At 40.1% G+C, this 13,954-nt stretch overlaps 1 protein-coding gene across 1 annotated transcript in view; it reads right to left on the bottom strand.

The window, feature by feature from the left end:
* Nucleotides 1-13,954, bottom strand: part of abcc6a (ATP-binding cassette, sub-family C (CFTR/MRP), member 6a) — a 26,661-nt gene extending 12,707 nt beyond the window's left edge. The window contains exons 1-10 of the mRNA XM_051896757.1: nucleotides 13,789-13,954; nucleotides 12,884-13,060; nucleotides 12,324-12,449; nucleotides 7,872-8,009; nucleotides 5,854-5,973; nucleotides 3,696-3,757; nucleotides 3,452-3,583; nucleotides 2,776-2,982; nucleotides 1,720-1,897; nucleotides 49-210 (exon numbers count right to left, since the gene is read on the bottom strand). Of these exons, the coding sequence (XP_051752717.1) occupies nucleotides 49-210; nucleotides 1,720-1,897; nucleotides 2,776-2,982; nucleotides 3,452-3,583; nucleotides 3,696-3,757; nucleotides 5,854-5,973; nucleotides 7,872-8,009; nucleotides 12,324-12,449; nucleotides 12,884-13,060; nucleotides 13,789-13,830 (1,344 nt within the window). The 5' untranslated portion in view covers nucleotides 13,831-13,954. The remainder of the gene's footprint in view (nucleotides 1-48; nucleotides 211-1,719; nucleotides 1,898-2,775; nucleotides 2,983-3,451; nucleotides 3,584-3,695; nucleotides 3,758-5,853; nucleotides 5,974-7,871; nucleotides 8,010-12,323; nucleotides 12,450-12,883; nucleotides 13,061-13,788) is intronic.

The raw sequence follows: 13,954 nt of genomic DNA, 5'->3' as shown, positions 1-13,954 counted from the left end.
TTCATACTTCAGAGTCAAATGAAAATACACAAATATGTGTGCCCTCACCTGCCAGAGAAAGAAGAGACAGAGTGTGACCTCAATGGGTGCCAGCCACACTGCATTGAAATACACCACAAAATCCATCAGCTTCTGGGTATCAGCAGAGACCAGATTGACTATCTCCCCCACTGTGCATGTTCTGCGTGCTGCGCTATTCACGACAAGAGACTGGGGATAAACAAGATGAAGCGAAAAAAGCAGAGAGAAAGGTTGATTAAAAAATTGAATTGAATCCCTTTTCATTATTTGAATTGAATTGAACTGTTCACACTGCAGGAAATTGAATTGGAATTACAGGAATTTATTAATAAAATAATTTAAACAAATTGAACAAAATATTGATTAGGTATTTCATTAGTCCAGCAAAAACATTTAACTTAAGCATTACTTTTGCTCCATTTGGAAGACTTTGGGGTACATTAGAGCATTCAGGGAAATTACATGGTGCATAAAATATTGGTAAATGAATCATTAAATAATAATACATACAATATATGTACAAAAGTATTGGGACAGCTGACTATTGCACCAACAGGGACTGTAATGACACTGCATTCTAACTGCATAGACATTAATATGGAGTTGGTCCCCCCCTTTGCAGCTATAACAGCTTCCACTCTTCCGGAATGGCTTTCCACAAGATTTTGGAATTCTTTGCCCATTCATCCTGTAGAGCATTTGTGAGGTCAGGCACTGATGTTGGACGAGAAGGCCTGGCTCGCAATCTCCGTTCCAGTTCATCCCAAAGGTGTTTGATGGGGTTGAGGTCAAGCCTCTCTGCGGGCCAGTCAAGTTATTCCACAGCAAACTCATCCAACCATGTCTCTTTGGACCTTGCTTTGAGCACTTTGGCACAGTCATGTGCCAAAGAGTAGAAAAGGGCCTTCCCCAAACTTTTCCCATAAAATTGAAGCATAGCGTTGTCCAAAATATCTTGGTATGCTGAAGAAGATTAAGATTTTGCTTTACTGGGCCTAGCCCATCCCCTGTAAAATAGCCCTATACCATTATGCCTCCTTCACCAAACTTTACAGTTGGCACAATGCAGTCAGGCAGGTAATGCTCTCCTGGCATCCACCAAACCCAGACTCGCCCATTAGAGAAGCGTGATTCATCACTCCACAGAACACGTTTCCATTGCTCTTGAGTCCAATGACGGCATGCCTTACACCACTCCACCAACGCTTGATATTATACTTGGTGATTTGAGGCTTGCATGCAGCTGCTCGGCCATGGAAACCCATTCTGCCGCACAGTTTCTGTGCTGATATTAATGCCAGTGGAAGTTTAGAACTCTTTGGCTATGAATCAGCAGAGCATTGGCGACTTTTTACGCACCATGTGCCTCGGCATTTGGTGACCCCGCTCTCTGACTTTACTTTGGTCTTCCAGCTCGTGGCTGAGTTGCTGTTGTTCCTAAACACTTCCACCTTCCAATAATAGCATGGCTAGGTGCTTGATTTATACGCATGTGGCAATGAGTCTGATTGAAACAACTGAATTCAAAAATTAAGAGGTATCCCAATACTTTTTTGCATATAGTGTACACTAAATTACACTAAATATACTTGTACTGCCCCTGAAACTGTCTGCAAATACTCCCATTACTCAAAAGTCATTGCCCAATCACAGAATCATATGTTCTTACAAGGTTTTTGTGCTGGTAAGATGGCCTACCTTTCTGTAGACCAGACCCATGACAGCTGTTTTAACCCTCATGCCCACAGTAAAGCAGGTGTATGTGTACTGGTGGTTGAAGACAGACTGCAGGCAGGACAGGAGGAACATAAGAGAGGCATAGAAATAACCCTTCCACAGTGGAGCATCCTCATCCTTCATAAATCCTAACAACAGACTTTAAAAAAACAGAGAAAAAGGGGTGAATGAAGGCACTATATAGTACAAAGAAATTTGCTGATTTTTTTATGTAACTAAGCATTTGGCTAGATTTCTCTGGAACAGACCACATCCAACCATTGTGGTTTGGCCCAAGATTTACAGTAGCGCTTAAACCCACAGCTTTCTTTGAAAATGTTTTGAAAATGAGGAATGGTGGATTTGTTGAGATTAACAAGACGTAGCATGTTCAACTGGAAAAATGTTTCTCTGAATGTTAACCAAATGCTACAAAATCCATGTTGAGGGCAGAAGACCTTGAATGTTTCCACAGTTCCCACCAAATTCCACCTTCTATGACACAAGATCCCAGTACAATATATCTACTTGCTACAGTTTGGATCTGCTACAGTTTGCTGGTAGCTGACTGAACCTCCCATTTAGCTGGCAGCTTTCCTATAGTAACCACAACCCCGACAGTGTTCCTCTACCCTCCCTGAAGCTAACACGTCTACGGTGGACAGAGCGCTGTGGTCATCTCTCGCTCTCAAGCTTTCAGACTTGAAGCCATAATTGCTTTTCTGTGGGCATAAACAGCATGATCTCTGTCTGGCTGGTATGGCGTCTCTGACTCAAGCACCTGCCGCACACTACCACTTCCTGTTTTCATCCCAAGATATTGTGAACCGTAAGATGTCTCTTCTAAAAATATTTTGATAACCTAGCGACTAGTAGCGAGCTCACAGAGGGGACATCTGTGTTTATTTGAAGGCAGAACTTCTCATAAACACAGCCCAAAGCCTAACTTACCCTAGATACACCAAAAGCCCAAAGTTTGAGAACTTAAACTAAGGATGAGGCCAAGATGACTCATTAGATCAGCTTTGACTTTCTCACCTTAGAACCTGTGGAACTGAAAACATGAAGGCATCATGGACCATGAGGCATAGCGTCCCGGTTAGGAAGTAGGGTCCGAAGCTACGCGCAAGTGTCCGTAAGAGACAGAATCCCGAACTCTGCTCTTTTTGAATCTTCCTGAGGAGTTGGGCCTGGTCTGGTAGTCGAGATCCCAAGGCAACACTGGTGCTTAGGTGGTTCTCCTGCCTGTAGATGGAGAAGAGGCAAACGGACATGTGCATAAGAAATTGGTTCTGAAGCCTAAATACAGTTGTTAAGCTTTTTTAATCCCTCCTTGTAAGTTCTAATTGAAAACAGAATGACATTAAAGCATCCTGCGTCAATGCAAGTTTCCACAAATTGTAAAAGGCATGGGACCTCTGACATGTGAGGCCTTAAAAGAGGATTTCAGAGGACTTGAAACACTGTATGTTTAAAGCAGAAACGTGTTAACAAGCCAACCAACTGACACAATCCTCCTGTCTCGACGGTGTATGCAGCATGGCTCTTTTTGTCTTATTTTAGGTCTGTCTTTTTGTGGGCAACTTTCAGATGGAAATGTGATTGCTCTGATCAAAGCAGCATGAGGATCCACAGCAACATAAACAAACGGCATAAATGTACACGTGCCTCAAAATGTCTGAAAAAAAACATCTGATGTTTCAATGGAACTCACTGCTGTAATTTGGTACGCTCCGCTGTCCATTCTTCTTCCAGGTCGGATATGATCCTATCTGATGTATCCTCTTCCCTCAGAGTCCACAGATCCTCTGCTTGCAGAGGAGAACGGTATCCTTTAAAAACCAACCTGAAAGCACACACAACACAACACTAAATGCATTTATTTCACTGGATCAAGAAGTATTTAAAAGAGTTTATTCGCAAAGTAGTTATGGTAATCAAAACATTTAATTCCATACCCGCTAAACCACCAGAAGAGGATCTTGGACAAGAACGATGCATCTTCAACAGGACACGCATTCTGAGAAAAGGACAAGAACAAGCTTCAGATACACTATATGGCCAAAAAGTGCAGCATGTGGATATGTTTAAATGAATAAAAGTAAAAGGTTTTTGGTTTAACAACTAGAAATGCCATTGGGTCCTATGATCATTTGGCTATCATTTATTGGATGTTATATATATCTGCTCAATTTACTTATTGGACTGGTATCATTAAAGAATTAGTTCACTTCAGAATTAAAATTTCCTGATAATTTACTCACCCCTATGTCATCCAAGATGTTTATGTCTTTCTTCAGTTGAAAAGAAATTAAGGTTTTTGAGGAAAACATTCCAGGATTTTTCTCCATATAGTGGACTTCACTGGGGTTCAATGGGTTGAAGGTCAAAATGTCAGTTTCAGTGCAGCTTCAAAGGGCTCTACATGATCCCAGACGAGGAATAAGTGTCTTATCTAGCGAAACGATCTTCTAAAAAAAAAAAAAAATGTATATACTTTTAACCACAAATGCTCATCTTGCACTGCTTTGTGATGCGCCACGCATTACGTAATCATGTTGGAAAGGTCACACGTGATGTAGGCGGAAGTACCGCGGTAGGGCGAAAAACTCCATCTCATTTTCAAAATATTTTTTTTCAAAAACGTTGTTTTACCTTTTTTGCAAAAGGCGTTTGACTTAGTCTTTGCATGTTCGCTTTGTAGACACTTGATCGGTACTTCCGCCTACGTTACGCGTGGCCTTTCCAATATGATTATGTAATGCGTGCCACATCGCAGAGCAGTGCAAGACGAGCATTTGTGGATAAAAAGTATATACATTTGTATTTTTTTTTTTAGAAAATGACCGATCATTTCGCTTTATAAGTCAGTTTTCCTCGTCCGGGATCATGTAGAGCCCTTTGAAGCTGCACTGAAACTGCAATTTGGACCTTCAACCCATTGAACCCCGATGAAGTCCACTATATGGAGAAAAATCCTGGAATGTTTTCCTCATAAACCTTAATTTCTTTTCAAATGAAGAAATAAAGACATGAACATCTTGGATGACATGGGGCTGAGTAAATTATCAGGAAATGTTCATTCTGTAGTGAGCTAATCCTTTAACATTAAAAAAAAAATTACATTTATCCGCTGATACTGATCCCTAGCAGTGTCCTTACTGGAAAAAAAGGGGCCTAGCCAAACCCGTTAATTAAAATACGATACAGATACAGATTTATTATCAACTTGTTATCAAAACAGTTCTAACATTATATACATAAATAATGATGTTAGACTGTCAACAGTCAGTTTTAGAAAGAGTTTCACAGTTTTGCTTTCTTGGATGGAGAAAGTAGTGGCTAGAAATCATATTTGGCAACAGTGTACTGAGAGTAAACAGGGAAACAGTGTGAAAGCGTCTGTGAGTAAGAGTGGTAGACCTCTGTGTGTGTGTGTGTGTGTGCGCCTTATGCGCCACAGTAACACACTTCCACCCACCGCTGACCTCAGTGCTGCCCCCTTGCCCATACAACCATCCACCCAAACACTCACTCTCTCTCCCGCCTCCTCACCAGAGGTCTCACTCTACAGGATGCTGTGAATAACCCTACACAGGAAGTGACTGAGCCAGAAGGGGATCAAGGGGTGTGGCGCGACGTCTGTGGCTACAACCTCATCACAAACACACTAATTCCTCTCTGAGCTTGTTTCCTTGTTTTTCTCTGGAGGAGAACAGTCAGATGGACCACTATTTCACGAGATATAAGGAGATTACGTTCTGTGTTGCTCTGCTCAGTGCTATGTGTGTAATTTGCATACATAACAACCAAACAGTGGGCAGAATGAGTCAAGAATTTAGTTTAAAACAAGATATATCATTATCCGGGAAGAAGGACCACAGTAGATGAGTCAAGCTGACTGCCGAAAACATCTCTTTAATCCAATCATGAGTTCAGCTAATATCTAAGTGCAACATTCTTGCGGGAGACGGTAGTTGGATGTGCCACCGCCATTACCATAATTCACTTCAAAATGGGGGGGTTGAGTTGTATATTACATAAAGACAGAAGTAAACACCGCAGGATTGTTGTTGATGGATTATTTTAGTTGATAAGAGTTCGCTCCGTTCGTACCTTGAGGACGGCTTTGCCTGAGGGTGCCCGGTCTGCAAAACAGCTGAGGAAGAGCTGCGCCAACTGCAGGGTGAAGTGAGAGAAAAAGGCCAAATACCGCACAATATCTGGAGAAAGACCCTGAAAAACAGCGGATCACATACAGATTAAAAAGAGAGAGCATAGGCAGACTTTCCCATTTAAATGAGTACCACAACCAGGGATTTCCCACAATGCTACTTAGATGTTATTCCAGTCCTGATCCGCAGATTTCCCAACATGCTGTTTACATGCTGAACATTCTGTTCCTATAGAACTCTCTGGAACACAACTTGTTGATGCATATCCACTTTAAGACTACATCAGGTCAATCAAAATGTCACGCAAGAACTCCCTGATAGGCGTAGAAGAGCTAGTTGGTGGAGAAAGAGGGAGACATGTTGTTTACCCTGTTGAAAAAGCCAGCATATGCTGGTTAGGTATGTTTTGAAGCATGGAAGCTGGTTTGAGCTCGTTTAAGCTAGTCCTTAGCTGGTCATGAGCTGGTTTAAGCTGGTCAAGTGCTGGTCCTAAGCTGGTCCTTAGCGATTGGCTCCAGCTCAGGACCAGCTTAAACCAGCTCATGACCAACTAAGGACCAGCTTAAACCAGCTGCCATGCTTCAAAACATACCTAACCAACATAAGCTGTTTTTATCAACAGGGTACTGAGTGATGTCATGTCCCAAACTAAGGATTAATGTAAAAAATATGATCTGCTGTTTATTCTATAGGAAATTGTGCATTGCTGCAGTGCAGTGCCCCTTCTTACTTCACCTAATGTCAGAAGACATGGGTGTGCACGAGCATTAACAACATAGTAAAGCTTATTTTGAACAGTTAAGGGAAATCATGGTGAAAACCAAACTCTTTAATGGCCTGCTTTATATAAATGAATTACGTATGAAAAGAGCCATAAAAGGCCTCAAGTCACGCTACAATCTGGAAACTCATAGATTGCTGTTGTTCAAGCCTCCGGCCACTATTTGCTGGTGAGGAGCCAACGGTAGCTATATTTACAAACCTTAAACATGTGCTGTTCATATGCTGCTCATGCATTTCTAAATGTATAGTAGATACTAAGTTTATCTTTCTGGTGTCCTGGATATAGCGCCTTGGCTACACAACTGGAGCAAAAGCCATGTTGAGACAAATCTGTAGTAAACATCCATTTGGCCATGGAGCCCCTTGCCAAAATAGAGGCTTTATTCTTTACCACACCACAAAATAAAAACAAGGCCAGAGTGGTTTCGGTGGTCAAAATGTAGGTCAGTCAAAATGTCATCCCACTCTTATCCAAGCATAAAGTCAGCATGCCAGGGAGAAATATACTTATCTGTCTTTATGTTTTGACCCAGTTTTGCATGATATGGGTCAGAACTGCCTAGTCTAACAGTGTAAAACTGTTAAACCTGCTTTCTTGCTAGATTGTTTTCTTGTCCTTGGGCTAAAAATGATTGTGTGGCATATGAAATTGATTAAAAACATGTACTTTAGCCTGGTTATTGATATGACATTACATATTTATCATTTAGAAATATTTAAAGCACTTCTTATTAAGACATACCTTGTGTTTAAAACATATTTAAAGATAGCGAAAAAATAAAAACACTCACATATTGTAAGGTCCATTAGGGGCAGAAGTCAGATTTAAACACTTTCTGACATATGTTTCAAACTAACACCTACCTGTACTTGGACTTCACCTGAACTTATGATATGAACGTGACAAACCAAGTCCAAATGTGGGGAAAATAAACAGCGCTAAAAGTAGAAACTGCTGGAATGCTGAGCTGCTCTGTGTTTGTTTGAGTGCGCTGCGATGTGTTTGCTTGTGCATTTATGGATATGTATCTATGCATGTTTGCATGCATGCACCTGTGTTTCATCCATATGTTAAGACACCCATATGTGGCTGTATGTGTCCAAGGTTTTGTGAATGTACCGTGAAACTGAAATTCCCCGGATGGGGGGGTCTGTGTCAGTTGTCATTTTTCTCACCTGCTCCACAGTCAGCTGGACCTTTGCATGAAGTGGAATAAGGGAACAGACCACGCCCAGCAGCCAGAAGAAGAACAGGAAGACAGAGGAACGGCATCCGCGCACTCTCTCCCAATGAATCACGCACACGGCTAACACCTGTCAAACACACAGCTGTTAATGATATTGTTCTCATCTGCTAAAATTACAGTTCATGCAAAACAAGTAATAACAAATGACTTTAATTACAGATCTTCCTCTTCCTGATGAATATCTACTGAATGATGCAAGTTTACTTTACAGTCAAAGTATGTAATTTTTTCAAAATACTTTCTCCTATCCCAGCCTAAGCCATTCGTAAGATCCAGAAAATCTAAACACTGTGGTTCTCTTCGAGTGACCAATGGTGTGAGTTTGGGGACGAGACTGTCTGTTTGGCGGACCAGTGGAAAACGGGGAAAGTGTTCAGGGAAACTTCATTACTTCATCCTTTTTGAAATTACACATTTCACCTTTACGCTAACTCATTGTGAAGGACTTTAAATAGATTTAAATTACAACTACTGAGGCCATGACCTTTACAGAGAAGGAAGACGAGTAAGCAAATAACTTCTATCCTGTCAAAACAAACAACAAAAAAGAAAGATATGAAAAAACATTGTATGCATACAGGTTGCATACTGGTTAATTTAGTTATTTAGCAACTTTGGCATCAAAGTATATGGATAAAACATGGAGCATTTGAGAACTGAATTTAAGTTGATATGGACCAAATTAGAGAATGACCCTAAACCTTGACTGCAGTGACAGCAATAGATAAGATCAGAGATTTGTTAGAGAAACCTTACTTTTAAAATTGTACAGTGCTTTCTTGATGACCTGAAGAGTAATCCATCATTAAATTTGCTTTGCTTTTGTTTCAGTTTGTCGAGGTTATATTGGGATTTTCCTGTCTACCACCACAGCTGTCTCCTCTAATAAAAAAACACATGTAAAGTGTGGCCTCTGTTGATCCCACATGTCTCTTAATTATTGTGTCTTTTCTTCATCCAAAAACAATTTGACATTCTCCATGTCTCAAACCCAGACTGCCAACCAGTGGCTCTCGCTGATCCCAAGCTTGATGTGATGTTCATTTGTTGCAGTATCTCCTAGGTAGCGCAAAACATCATTTGATTACATAAGAAGCAGCCTCCTGGTGCGGTACAGATTAAGGATCAGGACTAGACCCAAATACGCCTCCTCAAAACCAAACCAAAGCCATATAACCTCAGAGAAATGAGGTGAAACCTTTAAAAGGAACTGTTAATCATGTCCTAATGAAAGACGCCTGCGGAGGTTTGTTGCGCTACCTGGAAACATGTAAACCACATGTAACATCTGCATTGTTGATGTTGTGTTTTGACTTCACGTCTAACGAGAATAAGTCCTCTGGACAGTGGGAGGAAGCCAAAGCTTGTAATTATACTGGAGCGTTAAGAGCGAAAGAAGACAGAGACAGATCTGCTTCCTGCAGCTTAAATGACGGCACACAGTGAAACCTGCAGCAGATTATGGCTGGTAGAAAAAGTAGCCAAGCATTACAGCAGACTGTGCCATTAAAAACCTATATTGATGGATCACTAATCTAAATATTGCAGGAATGTGTAGTGGTTACAGGTCTGAGAACAGGTATATCTCAAATTAAAGTAAAAATAATGATCAAATGTTGAAGAAAAGTATTGTAAAGTGCCATTTCAAGCATCTGAATCTGGTGGACTGATGGCATAAGTGCCAGACTGCGGTAGTCTGATGCATCTTCCTCGAACTAGCTCTCATAACTAACCTGAAAGATGGGGAATTGCGCAGTTCCAGTTGCATTTGGCCCAGATTTGTGCAAGTTCATGGTGTTCTTTTAGTGAATCAGGTGCTACAACAATCCAGACGGTGTTGTAAATAAATTGCAATTGGGGAGCACAATTCCTCCTGTAAGTTCAATAGAATTGTGGTGGTTGTTGCTTTCTAAACTGTTCATTACATACGCCCAAATATTACACAAGAAAACCCATAGGTGGTAAAGGAGGTTGGGCAAAGCAACATTTTCAGAATTTAAAAGCAATATTTATGCAGCTTCTTAATAAATCTCTAAAATTGTTATTGAGGGTTTCTACCTTTATTCCAGCCCTTTCCCAAGCTATGACAATGGTTTATTTCACTTTTTGACCAATTAAGATCAGAATCTGTTAAGGAAGGGGCCTTTAAGGACAAGATCACACTGTTTAACTCTTTAAGTGTTTTTTCTTTGACATAGCCAATGTTGACTTAGGTGTCTGAAGAGACCACAGATGGGTCATGAGTCTGGTCTGGAGCCCGGCTCTGCAGAATGCAAATGGAACATGCGGACAGAAAGCGATGATGAGATTGTGTTCATTAGGCTGTGTGTAGGTGTGCCCCTAACCTAGTTTACCTCAGAATGTCACAGTCTATTAGATGAAAACAGCTCCTGCTGTGTAAGGGTTTAGGAGCTATTTTACAGACATAAGCTGGTGTGTTGAGAAATGAATGTAGGAGTTAAATGAACGAAGCTTAAATCTTTAATGTATATTTGCATATGTGGGCTGATGCATCCATCTTTAAGACATATGGTTATGTTTTGAATACTGGTTCTTAATATGGGATGCTGGTGTTCCCACTTCTAGTGGGAGATATTATACTATATTAAAGAGTTAGTTCACCCAAAAATGAAAATTCTGTAATTAATTACTCACCCTCATGTCACTCACTCGTAAGACCTTCGTTCATCTTCAGAACACAAATTAAGATATTTTTGATAAAAATGCCAGCAAGATAATTAACACTTTCAATGCCCAGAAAGCTACTAAAGTCATACTTAAAGTAGTCCATGGGACTACAGTGGTTCAACTTTAATCTTATGAAGCGACGAGAATACTTTTTGTGCGCCAAAAAAACAAAATAATGACTTCATTCAACAATATTTAGTGATGGGCGATTTCAAAACACTGCTTCATGAAGTTTTGAAGCTTTACAAATCTTTAGTTTCGAATCAATGGTTCGGAGCGTGTATCAAACTGTCAAAGTCATGCCCCTCAGTGGTGAACCATTGAAATTTCGAAACACTTAAGACGTAACAAAGCCTCGTTTACTGAAATCACGTGACTTTTGCAGTTTGATACGTGCTCCGAACCACTGATTCGAAACAAAAGATTTGTAAAGCTTCAAAACTTCATGAAGCAGTGTTTTGAAATCGTCCATCTCTAGATATTGTTGAATAAAGTTGTTATTTTGTTTTTTTGGCGCACAAAAAGTATTCTCATCGCTTTATAACATTAAGGTTGAACCACTGTAGTCACATGAACTGTTTTAAATACGTCTTTAGTAGCTTTCTGGGCATTGAAAGTGTTAATGATCTTGCTGGCAATGGAGGCCTCACTGAGCCATCGGATTTTATCAAAAATATCTTAATTTGTGTTATGAAGATGAATGAAGGTCTTACAGGTGTGGAATGACATGAGGGTGAGTAATTAATGACAGAATTTTCATTTTTGGGTGAAATAACCCTTTAAGCTAGATCCACACACTGCTGCAGAATTCCCATTTTTCTATTTGATAAAGATCCTCTGAATCAAAACACTGTTGAATAAATGGGAATTCTACAACAGTGAGCCGATCTACATCTTTAATTTGTTTAGATGTTTGACAGATTGTCTAATGACAGATGTACATTAAATTTCTCAACTATAGCTTCACCAGCAAGACTTCTATGGTCAACCAGCTTTAAAAGAAAAACAAAGCCAGTCAACCGGTTTCACTAGCTAAGATTTGCATGGTTATGCTGGCCAACCTGATACGCCAATGTTAACCAGTCTAGACCAGAATGGAAATTCATTTTGGTCTAAACTGGCAAAATTTCTGCAAAATTTCACGGTCAAAAACGTTCCATTGTCTATGCACAGGGAAATCTCTCTGCCTCATGATTGCCTAATTCCTGCTTGCGTTGATTCTTATTGAAATGACTGCACTCTCAGAAATGTACGGCGCTGTCACTAGGGCAATACATTAAGGTACAGAAGTGAAAAGGTACATCTTTATACCTTATACTTACCCCTAAATGGTACATATTAGTACTTTACAAGTGCATTTTAGTACCTTAAAGGTACATTTTAGTACTTTAAAAGTGCATATTAGTACCTTTTCACTTTTGTACCTTAGGGTTTTTTTTGACAGTGTGGATTTCGTCCTTGAAAATTTGCTGAACAATGGTAAATGAGACCACACCTTAAGCCTGGTTAGCCTCTAACTCTAACTCTAGCTAAGTAACAAAACCCTGAATTGTTTTGTTAACAATTCAGGGATTAAAACAACCAATTAGGGTCGACTTTTTCTTTAGTGTGCAGTTCAATACAATTTTTACGCTGATTTCTGCCTGTACTGTTACATCTTTCTCATAAATTTGGAACTTAGAGGTTACATTACCACAGTGAGACTGCGTATGATGGGACTGAGCAAGAAGACAAGGTGTTGCTGGATTTCCTGTCTTCGTTCCAACAGGATGTAGAAGAATTCCACAAAACCAAAGGATGCCAAGAAGAACCCCAACAACTGTAAAAGAGCAAAGAGGAATACAATTCATATCAGGGTGAGAACTGAGTCACTCTCCCGGAAGCTCCGGTGGTCAATGGCTGTAGAGAAGAGGTGCGATTTACATTATGATAAGACTGGATTGGAATCTGTATGACTCTGAACAAACGGAGGAACAAGTGTATTTCAAACAAAAGAGTTTTAGAGCGGACGAGTGAAAAGTGACACCACAGCTCACTAGAGTGCTAACCATATTCACACCACAAACTGAGGTTACACACACCACTCTCTCTTTTACTGTCTTCCTCGGCCACTAAAGCATGAACTCGACCCCTCAGTCTACCCAGACCACTACGTTCAAACACTCTGGTTTGAATTTTATAGCCTACAAAGCTGGTACTTTTGAGACCTGACAGGCTTGTATAACATTAACAGGTCTTAGCGGTCTGTCTCACCAGCTTGGCATTGCAGAGTGAAGAGAGGGGCAGCCGACCTCGGCCGTGGCAGTACAGATGAAGGCAGTAGAATGGAGAGAGGACCCACAGGTAGATGCATGGAGCCCACACCAGGACTGTGTTCTGGAAGCAATTGCTCAGTTCAGGGTTATGCGTGTACCATGTCTGGTTCCAGTCCTGGAGATAAAGAAGAGGGTGTGCTTAACTTTTCAACCAGTTTTATGATAATTGACAGTCTTCATTCTTTTACTGGATCAGTATCGTCTTGATCCAAACCCTCGCCACAGGGAAACCAGATATGATCTGAATGTTCCCGAACATCTAAAATTAGGTTCGAATTTTGAACATCTTGGGCTTTGTTTACCATCCTGGTTAATTTTCAAAAAAATTTCAATTTTTTCACTTTTTTTTTTTTGCTTATTCCTTATCTTGGCCAAGCCCATCACTGACTTTCACTTGTCTCTTTAAATTACTGGGTGAGAAACAGCTGAGACTGAACTAAATCTATGTAATTGAAGGAACAGATCTGCCAGATATTCTGTGAAGTTTGTGAAATCAAATTAGTGTATTAAGTTGTTACATTTCCATCTGCCAGCTTGTTTAAAATATTTAATGTCATGTAAATAAATCACATTCTAAAGTTTGACCACAATGCATCATCTTAACTTAATGCGACACATTTAATAATCCAGTTCTAACTGAAAAGTCATAAAATGGCAGTACAGTACAAAAACAGATATATTCTGGTTTTCTGGTTCTTGGCAACACACAATGTTTCCAAATATAAATATCATACATAATAAATAATAAATAGTTACAGGTATAAATGTGACAAAATATAAATCAATGTTTATATTCTTGAATAATATTCAAGATTTAAGGTCTGATATTAGAGGTTTGCTCACCCATAGTGGGTCAAGTCCACTTAGACTGCAAAAGGTATCCATTCACTCGTCTGGTCCTGAGGCTGTACCTATCCCTGCTGTGTATCCTGGACTGTTCTGTCACTCTGTGCTGTGCCTGAGTCAAACTCTCCCTCCGTCCTGAGATCTCCTACACTCTCTTATTCAC

Source organism: Ctenopharyngodon idella, chromosome 6, assembly GCF_019924925.1.
Source record: "Ctenopharyngodon idella isolate HZGC_01 chromosome 6, HZGC01, whole genome shotgun sequence".
NCBI lineage: Eukaryota > Metazoa > Chordata > Actinopteri > Cypriniformes > Xenocyprididae > Ctenopharyngodon > Ctenopharyngodon idella.
The sequence above is the reverse complement of the archived record's forward strand: the minus strand, read 5'-3'. Positions and strand labels throughout refer to the sequence as shown.